At 32.9% G+C, this 21,281-nt stretch overlaps 1 protein-coding gene across 1 annotated transcript in view; it reads left to right on the top strand.

Moving 5' to 3' along the window:
* The window catches only part of LOC107450772 (neprilysin), a 68,473-nt gene that overhangs the window by 8,432 nt on the left and 38,760 nt on the right, over positions 1-21,281 (top strand). The window contains exons 6-13 of the mRNA XM_087154169.1: positions 527-607; positions 1,054-1,265; positions 3,657-3,821; positions 6,055-6,246; positions 8,156-8,292; positions 11,430-11,670; positions 18,793-18,891; positions 20,396-20,461. Of these exons, the coding sequence (XP_087010295.1) occupies positions 527-607; positions 1,054-1,265; positions 3,657-3,821; positions 6,055-6,246; positions 8,156-8,292; positions 11,430-11,670; positions 18,793-18,891; positions 20,396-20,461 (1,193 nt within the window). The remainder of the gene's footprint in view (positions 1-526; positions 608-1,053; positions 1,266-3,656; positions 3,822-6,054; positions 6,247-8,155; positions 8,293-11,429; positions 11,671-18,792; positions 18,892-20,395; positions 20,462-21,281) is intronic.

The following is a 21,281-nucleotide window of genomic DNA, read 5'->3' as shown; positions in this document are numbered from 1 at the left end:
CTTTTCGATGATAACAGTTAATATTCAGTTTAATATTGAAATATATGAAATCAAAGCATTCTTGGTTTTGCGAAGCAAACCAAGCAAGAATTGCGAAGCAATTCTCCGGGGGTTGGCGAGCGTCAGCGAGCAGGGGGCGGAGCCCTCTAGTTTATTAAAAGGAAATATCTATTTTTTTTTTTGTTTTAAAACAGCTTTTAAAAAAAATTAATTAAAAAAACAACAATTCAAAAATTGAATAAAGCATAGTAAATAGTTACTTATCTTTTTAGAAAAAATAAATTGCGTAGAGACAAAATTTTATTCTCCTGGTTGGGAATGAACCTCGAACCTCTTCCGCAGAAAGCGAACAGCCTAACTGTTGCACCACTTTTATTCGTCAGCCTGTAAGTTTTTTAATTTAGAAGTAAATGAACTGAAATTTTAATGGCATATTTTCTCCTAGGGGCAGGTAAGTTGCCTAATTTGTGCCTAGTTTATTAACTATTTCAGAAGACTTTAAGAACTATTTTATTGACTATTTCAGATATGTTACAGAATGTGAATGGTTCTGCAAATAGTTCCGCGGAGAAGATGAAAACAGTGTTCGAATCCTGCATGAGTTTCAGTTAAGTTAAGATTTTTTTATAAGAACTTTCACTTCAATCAAATATTACAAACCTAAATTACAACAAATCTTCATATCAAACACATCTTTTTTTTAATGTCATTGTATCTTACATCATTTCATTACACATGCATATACCTGAAAAAACGCAAAACACTTCGATATTAACTTTAATAAAAAAAACAGATTTTTTTTTTAAAAAACAGAAATTATATTCTACTGTATTTAAAAAATTATTTTTTTAAAAATATTTAAAAATATTTTTCATTAAAAAATAAAACAAAAATTACTTTTTAAATTTAAAAAAAATTAATTTTCCAGTTAAAAAATTAAATATATTCACAAAATGATTTTCTATATCATTTATTTAATTCTGCAAATTAAATGTGCTTTTTTAATAAAGTGTTCGTGCTCATTTGGTATTAAATTCTCTTTATACATTTCAGCTGCATCTGAAATCAATGCAATGCAAACGATATCGGAGTTTTTGAATCGTCTTGGGCTAGGAGATTGGCCTCATTTATCTGACGATTTCTATTTCAACTCGCCAACATTAGAAGAAACGTTGGCTATTTTGGAAGCACATGACGAATACGCTTTCCTCATTTTTCAAGCGCAAAGAAAATCGGAAAGTCCTGATTCTCTCAGTTTATTGCACGTGTGTAGAAATGATCATATCTCATAAAATATTGCATACTAATATTATAATATAAACAATAATAATATATATGTATTTCCAGCTGGAAAATACGACTTGGTACAACAATTCTACTTACAAATTCTAGCAGATCAGCTTCTAGAACGTTTTGGTAATCGGTAGCCTTCATGCGACCTGAGAGAGAGGCTAGATTAAGTCCACCACCATGGATGAAATCACATACTGTGCCTCCACCTTGCTCTGTAACAGAGAGGAAATCTTCTTTTCTCATATCATTGTAATAGCACAGACAGTCTGCGTCATGTTAATTCTTTTATTGTCTACTCTCCTTTGCTAGTGGGCAGCTTTCAACGTTTTCCACTGCTAAATTTTTTTATATCGCAAATTTCTTGTCGGATATGTGAATTGAAACAGTACATGAGAGAAATAAGCAGAAAATTTTCTCCGAATAAACAGAAATGTGAAGGCTCATAAAGGCTATAGGAAGGCTTCGGCTATGTTGATAAACTAACCTCTCTTCCTAAACGCATGAGGATTACCACTGATCAAAAAGTGCTAGTAGCTCATTTACCGGCATTTGAACATTTTTCTTAACTGTGTAGCCAAGTTGGATTTTCCAGCAAGAGAATGCCTACATTTACGTTGCCAAATCTTTGATGCAATGGTTTTTGGATAATAGGGTACATGTCATAATCTCAAGCTCAAGCAATCATCCCCCTCCTGATATCAAGCAACAATAAAACATGAAAGGCTAATTCTCAGTAATGCTGTATGTTGTTCCCTTCAAGAAAAAAAACAGCCTCCGTCTGTGGTAGTATTAAAAACTGCCATTATTGAAACTTGACACAACATTAATGCTACTGTCCTCCTGGGCTTGGTACATGGCATGCAACATCACATATTTTAAATCATATAAGAATATGGCAGATATTTTCAAAAGTGGCTTAATTTCGGTGGGACAATTTTATCCTTCCTTTTTTTTTTTACCCATTCGATTTCTCCCTGTTCAAGTGAAGCAAGAAGCTAGTTACTTTATATAAATACTTGTTTAGATGTTAACTTACTTAATATATATCTTTGATTCCCATTGAATTTATTTGTGTCCAGTTATAGCACAAAATCAATGTGGCTTTATTTAAACAGGACACACTGTAGGAAGGTCCCTATCTTCTTTGTTAATAATTTGTTAAGCTTTAATAAAGTTTTTCTTTTTTACCTAACTTAAATATTGATTTGAAAACTATATTGTGCGTACTTTTTTAACTTCATGTTTGACAAAGGTTAAAAATGTATATTTGGAGAAATTATTGCGGAATATTGTTTGCTTGTTGTCACGTTTTTAACTAAATCTGTTAAAAATTCAAGACGTTACCTAGCTTGCTATTCATTCATGGAGATGCAAGAGCTATGCATTATCAACCACGATTGAGAAAGCCGATAGTTGAAAAAAAAGACATAACCTAAGCAGGCATTGATTTACTATTAATGCCTTAACTATTTTACACATAGTTTTTTTTTTACATATAATACATTTTACATATAAAACAACAAAAATACTTTAAATACATAATGGATAAAACATTATTTTAACAACTTGCACAATTGGGGTTTATTACCAGCTGTTTCCACATAGGCTGTGTAAACCTAGACACTGCTTTTATACACTGTTCGAATTTTCATTTTGATTTTAAGGTGAAATAACCGGTAGCAATCTGCCCATCCGATTAACCTTGAAGTTTATGGCTAAGAACATTTCTTTGCCTTCATGGTTTTGAAACCGTTTACAACTGGTACGGTTAAACGACCGTGAATACAAAACTATTCGGTTTTGTAACCATTTACAACTAGCATCGTTACTAAACCATAAAAATAAAGATTGAACGGCTATTGGAGCTCTGTGGGTGTTGCGCCATTTATGCGGGAATGATATTTTCGTATTCTAATAGTCACTGAAGAGTGTAGGATACTGGGAACTTGTATTGAAAGAATGGAAGAAATATTGTGTCATCAACGCTGGGATTCAAATCTATGGTTAGCCGGTCATGAGATTGCCCGATTAACCCTTCCAGCTACAGTATATACATAGTGCGCAAAACAAAATGGCTTCGTAAGCTGGGCCTAATTGGCGCGGAAAGAATTCTGATTATTAAACCGTATGAGGTAAAAACAATTAAAAAACGTTTATTTCCTTCACAATTTATAGTTTTAGTATTGTCTTTTTTACGGTTTAACTATGTTTTTATGGTTGTTTAACTGTTAATAACAATTAAATAAATTGCTATTTAACCGTTATTGCAGCGAAATTTCTACCAGTGTTGTTTTTAGCTCTCTCTTTTTTTCAAGAGCCGGGTTTTGTTGTATTTGAAATAATATTGAAATTTTTAATTTTAGGTCAGTGTTAAAGGTAACAGCGAAAGTAATAGCTCATATATTGATGGTTATGAAGATATTGTCAAGAAAACATTGCGTTACCATAAAATGAATGAAAATAAAATCAGTGAAGAATGGGAAAGCTTCAAAACCATTGAGAAGGATATTTATGATGCCTCGCTAGCGGTTTCTATATTTTTTTTTATATCAACGAAATCAAATTTTAAAAACAATTAAGAGTTAAAAAAACATTATTGTTCATAAAATATGCGGGATTGGCTAGATAAAAATAGTCTAGAAACAGATATTTTCAAGTATAAACTAGAAAAATGTACAAATCCTAGTTGTGGGAAAAGGCGATAAGACTAAACGTTACTGTTGCTAGATTTAATTAACTATTTGCACTTAAGGAAACGATATTCTGCTTTGTAATGCATGAAACTTACAAGTAGTACAATAAATTGATAATTTTTTTTTCAATCCCATTTTGCATTATCTGAATGAAACTATATATCTGAAGGAACTGTAATATTTTTATTTTTTATTTTTACGATGCTAAATTTTTTTGTTATCTAATTATTTAGTAATTTAAATTGAAACGATAAAAATACATTCTTTACTTTATATCAAGACCTTATTTAAATAATGCGTCAACTCCATGATTGAGATAAAAGCCTTACTTTCTTTTTTCATATAAGTCATACCAGCTTTATTTTAAAACTAAAACACCTCCAGCTTATTTCTATTGCACAAACAGAACCATAAATCAAACAAAATAAGGAAAAGCTGACATTGAATTTCAAAATGAGCGAAGATGAGTTGGCCCAACGTTCAAATAAGACCCTTCACATTATTTTAAACTGAATATACTTGCTCACAATGAATTTCAACCAACACCTGATTATTTTTTAATTTCTGCGGATGCGGAATTCGTATCGACCAGCCATTGCGGGGATTCAAACCTGTGTCACCTCATTAGGAGACAAACGCTCTATCCCCTCGACTCTCTGTTCTTGATTATAATTTTTATAAGCGTTTCTTTGATAAATCACTGCAAAAAACTAAAGATGGAAGCTTAGCAATCCTCTCTGAATGCATCATGAGGCCTATGTGAGGCATAGTCTAGGATTAAATATTTTCGGTGTGCTTCATCCACCAAATAATTAAATGATGATCAGGAAAATAAATAAAAGGAACTAGCTCATAAATGTGATATTCTCTAAACAAAGTACAGATTGGCTGTTAGAAAAAGATTTTAAGTAATTCCATCAATTAAAATATAATATTCAGATCACGTAAAGAGAGAGAGACTATTAAAAAAAACACATAATCTATCTATCTATATTATATAAAACGCTAATACGTACGTATGTATCAATAAAACCGATGATATTTCTTTTCTCGCGCTGGCAACAGTTTTCATTTTTAATTGATTGGATTCGGCGCGCAAGAGCACGTAGTGAGCATCATATGGCTTATCCATATTATATAAAACGCTAATACGCTTTAATTGATAGGCTTCGGCGCGCAAGAGCACGTAGTGAGTATCATATGTCTAATCGGGTGAATTCTCACCGAATTATCAAAAACATTCTCACAAAATTATCTTCATCGAAGCCGATGCTTTACATCCGGCGTTCAGTACTATTTCATATTGTTTTACAACACATGGTTGGTGGGAAAGACTTTAAAACAAAACTTACAAAAGTTACTTTTCTCAACAACTGAAATTTAGAATAGTGTGATTAAGAAAAATATGCGAACTGTTTTCAATTTCAAATTAATATTGAAATGCACAGGTTTAGAATTTTCTACAGTGAAAAGTTTTCGGAACTTCAGTGCTCAAAAAAGTATACAAAAGCTAGACGCTAAGAACGTATCCAATGAGCGAGCAAAGCGAGCATCGGATTGCGAAGCAATCCGAAATGAGCTGCGAAAGCAGCTCCGGGGGTTGGCGAGCGTCAGCGAGCAGTGGACGAAGCCCCCTAGTTTGTAATAATGTGGCATCAATACGTGAATCTAAACCGGCAACGCTTGCGTCCATCAGTTAAAACTAGGTGCTAGGCGCCGACAGAAATTAAAATATTATTAGGTGGTGGTCGGAAAGTTAAAAATGAAGTAAATGCGTTGTTAGCGAATATATTTTGTTTAGAATGATATGAAGGTCTTATTTGGACATTGGGCCAACTCATCTTTGTTCATTTTGAAATTCAGTGTCTACTTTTCCTTATTTTGTTCGGTTTTTGATTTATAAAAGATAATTTATAAAATGATGATTTATGAAAAATAATTTGAAATTTTGTTCTTTAATTTAACAATGACAAATTTAAAAAATTTGAATTTTTGACTAAAAAAAATTTTTTTTTTTTTTTAATTGAGTCAATAGCAGCTTTACAGTATTTAAAAATTCTATTTTTAGAATAAACTGTTCTTCGATGTCTACGGTGTTGAAGATAAAAATGCAAGTACGACTGAAAGTACAGTGAATGATACTACAGCTTCTCAAATTGCTGTAAATAAAGTTAAGGAGGCTGAAAAAAACCTTACAGATTACGGACGCAATTACGAGCCTAAACTGTGGGGGTGTGCAGAGACAGAAAGCGATAACGTCGTAAGTAGAAATGTTCATGCGTTAATATATTATGTTAAGTTATCAAATTTCACGTTTGTTAGCAAGTATGGAGATCTATTGTGTTAGACTACTTTTGATACTACTATTTGAGTTATAATTTGAGTCTACGTTCTACTTATTAAAACTTTACGAAATTTAGCGTATAGGAATGGACTACGGGCAAAAATTTCTGCAATAAAAAAATAGTTCAAATTTTGACAACCAGATGGGGATTTTTCAAAACTTCTTTACGTAATTTGTTCAAATAAATAAAGAGACTTGAAGTTTGCAGTTAAAGCCAGAAAATTATTCCACGTGACTTTGTCATCGCTACTTATGACCTTACTGAAGAAAGAAGCTTTACTGGTAAAGCTGTTTTATTAATTTCTTGGCTTCATTAGTTGCTTAATAGCTTTATTAATTTTATTAATTGCTGAGCTGCCCTCCGTGGATATCTTCGCTTAAAGGATCACGAAAAACTCATATCGAAGAGCGCCCAGTTCCAGCCATTCTTCTGCAAGTGCTGGATTGGAGGCACTAGAGTTACCGATTCCGTGGTCAGCAGTAAGAAAAATCTGCTATCCATTTTAGAGTGCTGTCTCTATAATATCTACGTGATGCAAATTCTGCAACCTAAAGAGCTCAAAACATGCTCTGCATATTTGCATGCCGATTTTTGGAGATAATGAAAGTTGATGATGCGTGACCTTGGATAATTCTATGGTCAGATGATCCACACTTTATTTTGAATGGGGCTGTGAGTAATCAAAAGTGCCACATGCGTACTGCTTTACTTCCTGATGTCCTGCGCCAACAACCAATGCATTCTGATTACGTGGCTGTATTGTGTGGATGATTTTATCCTCGGATCGCTTTTCATCAAAATTCTAACTTCTCAATTTCCTACAACTACTCTGTCTCAAGTGCGTGGTGCAGTGAATTCTTTCGACAGCAGGACTTTACATGAACTGATATGTCTTCATGTCAACGTCATGTACTTCGGGCTCTAATTTATAAAACTGCTTCGTTCTAACTTTAGCGATTCCGGATCCAGAGATTTTCCGGATGTTTCTCCTCCTCTCGTTCATCTGACGAAAATCCCAATGATTTCTGCTCGTGGGGATCATCAAAATACTTAAGAAGGAGGAATTAAAACTTTCCCGAGTTGGAAACCTGCACACTATGTTGTTGAATTCTCTCGAGAGTTTCTTCACTCTACCATTGAACATGCTATTATGAGATTTTACCACGTCAATTATGTCAATGGAGTACACGTTAAGCACATTCTGCAATTGAATAAATTTTAATGATTTAGATGAATCTTGCGGAGCCACCATTCCCCCTAGTTATCAAAATTAGAACCATTTCTATTGCAGATATCGTTTTCGCATAGTCTATATTATAAATAAACGGAATATCATCAAAATTCAATAAGTGAAACGGGATTCTGGAAGGGACTGAATAGGATCACTTTAATTGCAACCATTCTGTATCATAAATAAGGAAACTAAAAAAACGATTAAATTCGTTAATCTTCAGAGAAAAAACGTAAAGGTAATAGTGAAAAACACTTTTTTTATCTTAGTATTCTAAAAAAGTTGCATAGAAGAAGAAAACAATTATTCCAGTATTTCCTTTCTCTCAATTTTTTTAACCATTCACACATAGCCTTTAAAATTTAAAATCCCAGAATTAAAGTATTGCTGGCGTTTTTTGTTTTGCTTTTAAGTTACAAAATGTTTGACGGCAAAAACACTCAAAGAGCATAGTTGGAGAAACTAGATTAACAACAGTAAAACAATATTAAGTGCTAGCAACATTTTCCATTTGCTGCTTGCATTTTACTGTTGCAAGTTCTTTTGTAATAAAATGGATAACTTTGCGTTTTACGCATTTTACTCTTTTTCAGACATTTATTTGCAACATTTTAAAATTCTTTATAACTCATACTGGATTAGAAAATGAGTTTACAAAAAAGTTCGTGTTAGTTCAAGAAGCAGACGAAGTTTTTGGACTTTATTCGATCTTAAAGAATTATACACATAGGTAAGTCGATTGTACAATGCAAAAAATATATATTTTTTTTTTACGATTATGTATTTTATTGTATTTTATAATTATCGGGTTTTATAAAAATTTTATTTGCATATTGATAAATAAATTATTATATTGTAATTATTAATTTATCGTTGATGTAATTATAAATTAATGCTGATTTGGAACAAAGCAGTTGTTAATTTTAAATGTAAGTATTTTGTCACATAAAATGTGAGAAAAATGTCCTAATCTTGTCATGTTTACAATGTACAATACAATATTTATCAAAAACACTGAATTAAATAATTTTATTTAGGACGAGTACGATTTAAAACCCATACAAAATTTTGAAACTTACAAATTTTAAAAATTAACACTCTAATTTTGAATGTAATAAACAAGTTTTACCTAAAAATTAATAAAAGTTATTTTGAACAAAGACTTCCGCTTTGTTTTTCTTAAGTATTTTTAAATATTGAAAAACTTAAGAAATTTAAAATTTTTTTTTAATGATTCCTAAATTAAGCTGATATATTTTGTCTCTCTATCATTTAAGTGAGTTATAAAATGAAACTTTAAAATGTTTTAAAAATTTTGGGAAATAAATTAACGAAAGGAAAAAAAGGTTTTGAAATGTATTGTTCTAAAGTGGAAAAACAAAATTAAAACTTGTCATGAAGCAGGAAGTTCCCAACATTTCCTGTTTAATACGGGGAAAAAATTAAATTAAGTCTTATCTCGCTTTCTTATTGAGATAAAAATATTATATTTTCACTATTTGAAAACGAATTATGGACATTATTTATGGATTAAAATCAAATCTAAAAGCGTTTTTATTAGAATAACAGTAAATAATGATTATATTATTTTGCTAATTATATAACCACTTCAAACTTTTGAGTAAGACACTTCCATAAGTTAAAAAAAAAAAAAAATTTGAAAATGACTTCATTTTTAATAATACGATAATCAAAGAAATCATAAGACTTTTTTTTTAATATTTTTTTCCCATTTTTTTTGCATTTCCCTTTTTTTTCATTTATTAATTTCGATCAAAATAAGTGAAAAAAATATTGTATAAAGCATTTTAATAATTTATGGTTATGAAATATAAAGCGAAACACCGGTATCTTTTTCTGTGTTAATGGTAAAATCTTCAAATACGGCTCAATTCCAAACAATAATTGTTTCAATTTGCATTTATTTGCAGTTATTTAGATCTAAGCGAAACAATTATTCATCATTGAAATTTCTTTAATGTACAAAATCAATTTGATACATTTTTGAATATGAATGGAAAAAAAAATTCAAATTACTTTTTTTGTATTTTATATTTTAGTAGTAATCTTACTGATTTTTTTTAGTATCTGTTAAGCTGTTTTTTAGTAATTAAAAACTACCAAAATAAGTTTTTGCTTGTAATTCGAGTGTGAGAAAAAATATATAAAAGATACACCACAAAATATATAAGAGAGACGAGAGATCTGTGTCAAGGCTTAGTAGATGAAAAGTTAACCAAACTATGAATTTCATTCACGTTTTCACTTTTAGTATTTAACCCCTTGACATACGAAGACGTCTGAGGGACGTCATTTGTTTCTTATGTCAAAACAATAATTGACGTGTCTCACACGTCTTCAACATAGAGATGCCAACTTGCTTCGAACAACAAAAAAATTTTTCAAAGTGGTAGTTTATCAGTTGTGATTCTTGGTTTAATAAATTCAATTTAGTAGATTTTTATCCACCCCTATTCGTAGGCTTATATAATTCACCACTTTATAGTAGTTATGTCATGCTATGCCTTTTAAAAAGCAAGCAAAAATAGTCAAATATATGCAAAATCTAGTTTGCAGTTATTTACCATTTTTTTTAATTATTTTGGCATGTCAGAAGCAGTTGGCATCTCTGTCAACATTCCGTTGCGAGATGTTGTCTACAGTGCAATCAAAGATTATGTGGTGTAATCATCGTACTTGATTCGAGAAGTTCATGCTCTGGCGAACCTGAAAATTTCAACATACGCTCTCTTTGAACTGAACTGAGGTTCAAGAAATAAAATGTGATCATCGTAAGACTTCGTTACCATCGAAACCATCGTGATACCTAGTTCTTTTCTTTACTTTTCTTTTCTCTTTTCGTAATCTGCTTTACGTTTTTCTTCAGTTATTACTTACTCGATTATTCTTGAATGTTTTTAATTTTGTTGTTAAGCTTTTATTAAAGTTATGTTTAAATTTAGAATTTCTCCTTTTTGTTATCTTTGGCGGCAGACTTACCTAAAAATGCAGACTTATAATAATCGCAACCGATTTCTCGCCAAAGATAAGTGGTGACCCGGACGCGATTTGAACACGCAGTTACGCCCACTTCGCTAAATAACTTGACGGTAACGCCTACTTCGTTGGATGATCCACATTGAACAGTTGACTTGCTACTTGTGACTGCGACATTATCCACCTCCTCACGCTGTTGCTACTCAGTCTCGTCTCGATTAAACACAACGTCTGCCTGCATACACTCGACTGCTAATGGCAACACAGGAGTGACTACGACTGTGAAGTAAATACACCTCTCACATTCAGCACTCAAAAACCCGGTGATCTTAATTCCGGCTCTCCCGGTCTTTCACAAGAACAGCAACTAGTGAGATCCGTTCATCGAATTCTATCCCTGATAAAATTCTGGTGGAGGAGTATTGTGGCGTAACTACCACTACGAAAATTAAACATCAATTCACTGGTATATAAGACATGCTAACTTGATTCAATCACGAGGTACCTTTTGATAGATGAAGGTTGGCATTGTCGATAACTCCGCCCCCACAATCATTTCTATATCAAGAAATGATATGCCAAAGGGTTAAGCATAGAAAAACTTAACCTAACTCCATTTTCCATTCATGCTGTTCCATTTTTATCATTATTGTTAACATGAAAAATATGTTATTAACAATAACTTATTCTTACACAACTTAAAAGCAATTTTGATAAAATTCTCTATTCTTCAAGATGTGTTTAAGTATAAAATAATTTCCCTCTTTAAACATAGATCTTATTTTTCATTTATTTTGCATATATTTTACAGTATCTTTTAAATTTTATTGAAAAATATTTAAAACTTCATCATTCGTCATTCATCTTTAGATCTATAGCGAACTTCTTAGCTCTACGATTCTTCATTAGACACATGAAGGAAATGAACGTATATTTCCGTTCGATGAAATATCATGTTATTAAAGATGGTAGCCTAGGTTACAGCCATTTTTTTGCCCGTCATCCTCAAAATAAGAGAGAACATTGCGCATCCTGGATGGCTGTAGCCATGTCCGAACCATTGGCCTTGCTATATATTTCGGACATCATGCCTCTTGAATTAAGAGAAGACGTGAGTAATTCATTTTTAGCTTTTTCTTGTTTAAGTTGGAGAGAAGAACTACAGTATACTCTCAATATCTCGAACTTCAATACATCGAAAATCTTGTTTTGTCAAAAAATTATTTTCCCCCTTGGCATTATATATACACCTAATGCTAATTTGAATTCCTATGTCGAAAGGTTTTTTTCTCAAAACTTTGCTATGTTGAATTTTTTTTTAAATAGAAAATGAAGTTTTTCGGAACAGTCACAATGTAAGTTCATGGTAAACCAATTATTTTCTAATGAATGCATAATTGTTCTTGTCTTACTTTTAAAAATAAAATTAGCAATATATACCTATTTAATTGTAGTTATTCTTATGTTTCATGACTACTTTTTAGAATAATATTTTCAAATATATTTGTTAACTTTTCAGAACATAAACTGCTGTTTGTAGAAAATGCAACACCATGAAGGAATCATCAGAATCAAATGAAATTCGCAGCAAATGTCAATTATAGGATATTATGCAAATTAATAAAGTTTCAGAGCCATCGCGCGTGCGTGGCGCGCGCAGCGCCCTCTGAATTGATGCTGAAAGCGTATAAATAAAGTGCTGTAGCGGGACGTTGAAAATAGTCTATGATTATTTGTTAGTGGCAAACGTTTAGTGAGACCTGAGTATGCCTCCACGACGGAAGAATAAGAAATTCAAGCAACTTACGGAGTTTGAACGAGGGAGGATAATCGGCCTTCGAGAAGGAGGATTTTCCTATCGCGCAATAGCAGCTCGTATGCAGCGGAACAGTTCCACAGTGATGTGAGTTTGGAAGCAGTGGACCGACGAGCACCGAACAACTCGAAAAACAGGCACTGGACGACAGAAGGTGACGTCAGAGCGCGATGATCGACACCTGCTCCGCATGGCGGTGAATGATCGCACAGCTTCCTCCAGGCAGCTGGCAGCACATTGGTCTACTGCTACAGGTGTACAATTGTCGGCTTCGTCAATTCGTCGTCGTCTGCTGCGCCGTGGATTGCGTGCAAGGGTGCCATTATACAGGATTCCCCTCACGGCGGATCATCGACGGCTGCGTCGGCAGTGGGCTCTTGAGCACAGAGACTGGCGAGCTGATTGGCACCAAGTTGTCTTTTCAGATGAATCACGCTTCAATTTGTGGACCCATGATGGCCGTGTTCGTGTTAGACGTTATGCCGGTCAACGCTGCCTTCCTGAGTGTATTATTGAACGACATAGTGGTCGAACACCCGGAGTTATAGTCTGGGGTGCGATTTCGTATCATGGACGATCCAATTTGATACGAATTGAGGGTAATCTCAATAGCAACAGATACGTCCGTGAAGTGCTACAGCCCGAAGTCGTTCCTTTCCTTCAAGGCATCCCTGGAGCTATCTTTCAGCAGGATAATGCACGCCCACATGTTGCGCGGACTGTTAGAGACTTCTGTTCAGCACAACGCATGCAACTTCTTCCTTGGCCTGCTTATTCGCCGGATATGTCGCCTATTGAGCACGTGTGGGATATGGTTGGTCGGCGTCTCACTCGTGATCCGCGTCCTGCAGTTTCCAAAGACGAACTTTGGTTGCGCATACAAGCGATATGGAATTCTCTTCCTCAAGCAGATATTCAACATCTGTTTGACTCCATGCCACGTCGTATAGCAGCACTTATTGCAGCGCGTGGTGGCTGCACCAAATACTGATTTCGGACGCTTAATTTGTTTCTTTTGTTTTGAAAATTTCATCATTTATTTGTATCAGTACAAGTCGTTTCTGCATTAAATTTCATTTGATTCTGATGATTCTTTCATGGTGTTGCATTTTCTACAAACAGCAGTTTATTTCGTTCTGAACTTGTTATCTCAAAAATCACTATCTTGAAATTTTTTTTTATCGTCCCTTCAACTTTGAGATATCGAAGAGTATACTGTATTAATGCACAATTTCATTCTTATTTTTCTTTCTATCCAATATTTTGAAAACAATTTGTTTCCAGCATTTAAGAATGTAATTCCTGCAACATCCCGTTGTGGATCTGGTACCCCAGTGACTCATTTTGGGTCCATCGGTAAGATGATGGCAATGTAGTCAGCATTACGCAATCGCCGCCTTACTTACCAAACATTCTAGAATTCTCAATCTGAAGATGAGAAAGCTTCAAGCTGCTACCGGAGATCGAACTCCAGAACCTAATTAAAAGCCACTCAGCGCTTTCACTACTTTGTGGCTCTTCCAGCATTTAACCTGCGACTCCCAAACATTTCACCTCCAGTAAATAGTTAGAGTTCGTAACATAACTGTCATGCTTAATAATATTTCATATTTATTACACTATTAGTAAGCCCAGTAGCAGAAAACCATCAATTTTACTTCAAAAATACGTATATTTCCGGCTAAATTTTACAAAGCATTCCTTAAACTTGCGTAGAACTGAAACATCAAATTATAAATAATTATACGTCAATAATATGTCAAAATGTACATAAGTTGGAACGTCAAATTATACAGAAAAGTGATTATCTGAAAAGCAGAAATTTGCGTAAATAAATTCAAACAGAAATTTAAATGATAAATTTGCTACGTCAATATAACGTAAAATACACAGAATCGTTTTTACTAAATCTAAATAGCAAATATTATTTCGTTAATCTTACGCAAAATATACGAAAAGAATCTTACCGAATTTTAGTTGGTAAAATCCCTTCCGTTAATATTACCCAAAATATAACAAAGCTTTTTTTTTTTTCATTTTGTCCATATTACGTAAAATTTACGTATAGAGAGTATTGATTTTACCTATTTCCCCAAAATTTACGTTTAATTTACGTATCACGCTTCATGGGAAAGTGTATATTTATAGCACTATTAATAGAGCTATATATTTACTTAAATTGTATACTATGTACTATGTATTACTTAAATTGTTAAATAGAGCTATATTATTACTATAAATAGAATGTATTTACTTATTAATAGACCATTAATTCTCAAACCATTTATAAGGTACTTAACTGTTCCTTATAATTTGCACAAACACACAATTGAAATTTTTATTTCTTTGTCTTAAATGTTGCATTAATTGATTTGACACACATCTATGCATCAAATTCAGCTAAAAATAAAAGTTGTAATGTGGAGATTGATTAAAGATTAGTCTATTTCATGCAGATGAATGAATGCATGTATAAATCATTCAATAATGAATACATTCATTCATATATGAATGTATTTATTTATTTATTTTGCTTAAATTAAATACGTGATTACACCTTATCATGCTACTACAAAGACTATTAGTACTGTCCTCTCATTTGAATTTGTGAACAATATCTCCGAGGAAATAAAATTCATGACTTATTGTTAAACGATATGCTACACGTTCGGAAAATATCTGAAACTTTATAATAGAACCCGAATTTTATAAAAGTGTTGGAACAATACAAGATTTAGTCAAAATTTTATATTGAGGCAGTTAAGTATTGACGATGGTGTTCCCACCTTAACGTGGTGTTGTGGTTTGTGTGTGTTGTTGATCCCGAGAGCTATGCCGGCGGGAGCTTCGGCTCCTGGCAGGGTCACCCAAGCCGGACTGGTCGGAGGGGAGACACCAGACGAAGAGGAACACCCTGGTCCTCCAGGTTGGGGGTTAGGCGTGGGGCTAACAACCTCACCCTGTAAAAAAACAATTGTTGCGAGTTCTCAAAAAGCTAATATACCCGGACAGACTTCTCGGAGACGAACAGGAAAAGGATTTAAGGAATTGAGAGTAGGATCATGGAACATACGCTCTTTGTACAGGAATAAAGGACAACAAATGCTGATTGATCAAGATGAAAACTATCAAATCGATATAATGGCCATCCAAGAAGTCAGATGGACTGGAGATGGAATAATTGAAAAGAAAAATCACACAGTTATCTATAGTTGTGATAAGAAGAAACACATATTTGGAACAGGCTTTATCCTGAGTAAAAGGATAAGGCCATTATTAATAGATTATGTCACCAAATCATCAAGACTATGTAAAATTAGGATTAAGGGAGCTTTTTTCAACTACAGTTTCATTACCTTTCATGCTCCAACTGAAGACAAGGACAGTGTGGAAAAGGAGCTCTTTTATGAAGAACTGCATGCTTTATATGCATCCTGCCCAAAAAATGATGTCAAAGTGTTACTAGGGGATGCAAATGCAAAAATTGGCAAGGAAAAAGAATTTAGATCAATAATTGGCAAATTTAGTCTCCATGACATTTCAAGCGACAATGGAAAGCGACTTATTGACTTCGCTGCAGATCATAATATGATCATACCAAGCACAATGTTCCAGCATAAGAGGATACATAAAATGACCTGGCGATCTCCTGATGGGATCACATATAATCAAATCGATCATTTTTTGATAGATTCCAGGCATAAATCGGATATTGAAGACGTAAGAACCTACCGAGGTGCCAACTTAGATTCAGACCACTTCTTAATAATAGCAAAACTACGAGCTAGAATCTCCAACATTCGAAAGATTCGAGGAAAATGTTTGGAAAAGTTTGACTGTAAACAACTAAAAGATGAGGCAATTAAGCTCAAATTCCGGAATCAAATTGACAGTAATCTTGAAGAATCTAAGGATAACCATGGGGAGGAAGACAGCATAAATGGAACTCTTTGAAGGAAACAATCGTTAAGACTGGTAACGAGGTTGTTGGAAAAGCTAAGAAAACTAAAAGGAAAGATTGGTTTGATTGTAAATGCTACATGATAACAGAAAAAAAGAATGAAGCATATAAAAAGATGCTGAATAAGAGAAATTCTAGAAATGCTGAGATCAAATACAAAGAGGCAAGAAGGAGGAGAAGAAAATTCATAAAACAAAGAAGAAGGCATTTCTCGAGGATCTTTTAAAAAATGTTGAACATTTAAGGGGATCTAATGAAAGCAGAGCTTTCTTTCGGGAAATAAACCTAGGACGAAAGGAATTTAAACCAGAACTACCTCATGTCGTGACAAGAATGGAGCAATCTTGACTAGCAAAATGCAAGTATTGGAGAGATGGAATGAGCATTTTTATGAACTACTGAATGGAGTTAGTGATGAACATGAACCACCTACAGAAGACATTGAAATTTATAACCAACATATTGTGGAACCGCCAACATTAGAAGAAGTCGATGACGGAATAAAAAAGCTAAAGGACGATAAAGCACCAGGCCCCGACGAAATCCCATCAGAATTTCTAAAAATGGGGGAACAAGTGTCACGAAGAAAATATATGATCTGGTACGAGCTATATGGGAGCAAGAATTAATCCCTGAAGAGTGGAAAACCAGCATGACCTGTGTGATACATAAGAAAGGAGATATACTGGATTGCTCAAACTACAGAGGAATCAGCTTGCTCTGTACAAGTTATAAAATATTTTCTAACATCCTTTTCAAAAGACTCTCCCACTTGTCGACAATATAATTGGAGATTATCAGTCGGATTCAGGAAGGGCGATCCACCTCAGAGCAAATTTTCAACATCCGGCAAATTTTGGAGAAGACAATAGAATTTGGTATTGACACGCACCATCTATTTATTGATTTTAAAACAGCTTACGATAGTGTTAGCCGAAAAACTCTAATATCAGCCCTAAGAGAATTTAATATACCGGAGAAACTAGTGAAGTTGATTAGCTTGACACTAAGTGAAACCAAAATCATGGTCAAGATACAGAATAGTCTTTCCCATCCAATAGAAATTAGAAATGGTGTACGACAGGGAGATGCCTTGGCATGTCTTCTCTTTAATCTAGCATTAGAAAAAATAGTAAGGGACTCAAACATCAACACCCGAGGAAATATCTTCAACAAATCGGTTCAAATATTGGCTTTTGCTGATGATTTAGATATTATCGCTAGAACGCAGACAGCACTAACACAATCCTTTTTATGTCTGGAGAAGGAAGCCATTGAGATGGGATTAAGAATCAATGAAAATAAAACTAAATATATGCCCTGCACAAAGGCTGGCTATAAAGAAACACAGCTTGAAATTGGAGCATACAAATTCGAAGCCGTTGATAGCTTCACCTATTTGGGGTCTAAGATTAACAACAAAAATGACACTACACAAGAAATACACACGAGAATCACGATGGCCAATAAGTATTTTTATGGCCTAAGAAAATATCTTAAGTCAAGCCTAATAAAGAGAAAAACAAAAGTGTTACTCTATAAATGTCTTATACGATCAGTGCTTACATACGCATGTGAGACCTGGACAATGACCCGTGGAGAAGAAAATATGATAGCTAGTTTTGAGAGAAAAATACTGCGAAGCATTTTTGGTGGAATAAGTAAAAACGGTACCTGGTTTAGAAGATCAAATACGGAACTCTACAAAGCATATAAAGAACCTGATGTCATTAAATTATCAAAATTCAAAAGATTAAATGGGCAGGCCACATTATAAGAATGGAGGATAGCAGGACAACCAAAAAAGTTTTCTGTGCCAGGCCAACAGGTACAAGAAAAAGAGGACGACCAAACCTAAGATTTTTAGACTGCCTTGAAAAGGACCTACAAGTTTTAAAGATAATAAACTGGAGAACCTTGGCTAAGGGAAGAATGTCTTGGCATAGGCTTGTTGAGAAGGCCAAGGCCCATCCTGGGCTGTCGTGCCAATGAGAAGAAGAAGAAGTTAAGTATTGATTACTGTTTGATAAAATTAATTTTGTTCTGAAAAAAAAACAGTAAATTCTGATTGAGGTTTTTGTTTCATTTTACTTTTGTAATAATATAAAACATGGAGGGTATAAATAAAATGCATATCGAATTCATACCACGTCAAATCACTACTTTAATTCAGGCAAAAATGGTCGTACCAAATATTAAAGAAAGGTCATAAAACAGAAGAATATAAATTAAGCATGCTTAAAAAAATGTGAAATTTTAATTCTGCAACATCATCAAAATAGAGGAGAAAAGTTATTATAATAATTTGGCTAGTTATTAGCGAATTTTTGAAACTACATAAATTATTGAAATTATACTCAAGTGAAAAAATATTTTTTTTCTTACTTTAAAATGTTGTTTTTTAAATTTACTTTACTGATATTAGTTTTAAGAATACATTTTCTTCCTTATTTCAGATTAATGATATGTTTAAAAACTTCCTAATTAAAGCTGGAAATTATACTGTAGAGCAAGAATGGATTGATAATTCAACAAAACGAGCATTTCATGAACTGGTAAACAAAATGCACCATTTTAAATTTCCACATTAAAAAGATTAAAGTTAAAATATAGCTCAAAAAGGAAAAAAAAGAGAGAAAAACGAATAAAAGTAAGATAAATAATAAATTTTATTTATTGCTCATAAGCTACAAGTATATAGAACTCAAAAAATAAGTTAAAATAATAAAATAAATTTAATAAAACTTATTATTTTTCTTAATTTTCTTCGTTTTTCTCTCTCGATTAGCAATCATTGTATTCTCCAAAACAATTTTTTTTTTGTCTAAAAATTGTTACAATGAGCAAAATAATAAAAGTTCCCTTTCGCATAACTTTTCTTTCAATGATCGGATTTTTAGATACTTTACTTATACTTCGTAAACTACCCGTCCCGGTATAGATAGTTTCCAAACTAAGACTTGTCAACCCAACTAACTCATCATCTTCACGTTAGTATCTACCAATCTACTGTCATGCAGCTAAGGTTTTGTTTTAAGAGATATAATCCATTATTACTGACGCGACAGCCCGGAGTGGGTCCTGGCCTTTTCTAGGATTCTTTCCTATTCTGATAATTATTGCCCCTATTCCTTGATAATTAATGATATTGATTGAAAGTGGACTTTAAATATTAATTATACTTACTCATGTACAAGTGTATCAGTAACAATAAAATTAAAAGATACAAAGATACTAACACTAGAAATTAATATAGATACTAAATTTTGCATAAGTTAAGAAGACAACTACCTAAGATATTTTAATTAATTCAGGCGGCTAAGTTACAAAATCAAAGGAATATATATATATATATATATATATATATATATATATATATATATATATATATATATATGTCAAATTTTGTTAAACATTTTTCAAATACTATGACTAATATCTAAAAGGATTTTTATTTTTATAAAAAAAATTCCCAAAAATTTGCATTTAGGTTGTTTTTTAGCTGAAATACGCCACTGCATTTTTGATATCAAAATAGTTATTTTTGATCATAGCATTTTAAATAGCATTTTTGATCAAAATAGTAAACATTTGATTAAGAGCTCCCAAAACAAATAATTGAGTTTCCCATTCAATCGGAATCAAATAAATCAGCCCAAATAATTTTGCTCGATTACAACTTCATCCTCAAATTTGTTTTTAATGCTTATTAAACTTTGGATTATTATAAAAAATCGTTATTTTTTTCGTCAAAGAGATCATTTAACAAGAGTACGGAAAGTTAATAGTTACAATTACAATGTCTTTATAATTTTAAATAAATATTTTATTCATTGTTTTAATTGCACACCATTGAGATTAAAAAAAAGTATGGACCACATAATTCATAAAAAAATTCCGTCTATTGAGTTTTTTAATGCTATATTTCCATTTCTGTTGCTTTTGCCAAAGTAATATTTATTTAATTATTCATTCTTAAATTTTTTATACACTCTGATGTTTAATTTAATTTCATTTTCTGCTTTGTATTGCTCAGTTCAATTCATTTCATTATTTCAGTTCCGTTCTATTGAATTAAATCCATATGAGAAACTTCTTAGTAATTTCTCCCAATTTATGTTAAAGGTAAGTATATATTAAGTTACTCAATTTCTATATCACTAAAGATTATGTTTGGTTTCTAAACCAATTCGGTACAATTTAATAAGTGTTATTTCGTAATTCTTACCCTTAATATATATTGTCATACGAGGGTTGTAAATTAAATAGTGGCAACTTAACTTTTAAACTCACAGAAGGACGGGCATGCGCAAATTAGATATGGGAGCTGTGAGGTGGGGCTGTTGTCGATGTGTAGAGTGCAAAAAAAAGTCGATTAGCTTAGAAGAGTAGTTGTTGTGTGGCGTTAAAGTGAGGAGTTTTGTTTCCATTGCTCTAAAGCATGTTTTCAAAAAGTGATCAGCGGTCGTGGCTTACAATCGAGGTTGCCCGTGGCAAAAATGCAACAGAATGCTATCGAGGATTAGTGGAAGCCTTTGGAGCAAATGCTTTACCATATAGGACAGTAGCACGATGGATTCAAGCATCTCGTCTTTTTTCGTCATTAAGCCTTTTCACAACATGCTTTAAAGCGTTGGAAATGAAACTCCTCACTTTAACGCCACGCAACAACTACCCTTCTAAGCAAATCGACTGTTTTTTGCACTCTGCACATCGACAACAGCGCCACCTCACCGCACCCATACCCTATTTACGCATGCGCGCCCTTTTGTGAGTTTCAAGCTTAAGTTGCCACTATTTAATTTACAACCCTCGTATTACGACTCGTTAAAAAAAAAGTCAATAATCTAAAAACAATTTTCTTTTTAATTTTTTTTAACCTTAAGTAATAAATAAATATTAAGTTTATTTTCCACCAAAGCTACAAAGTAACATAATTTAGATT

The sequence above is a fragment of the Parasteatoda tepidariorum genome, chromosome 10, assembly GCF_982258835.1.
Source record: "Parasteatoda tepidariorum strain Cologne lab strain chromosome 10, Ptep-v5.0, whole genome shotgun sequence".
NCBI lineage: Eukaryota > Metazoa > Arthropoda > Arachnida > Araneae > Theridiidae > Parasteatoda > Parasteatoda tepidariorum.
This window is presented reverse-complemented; position numbering and strand designations above follow the sequence as displayed.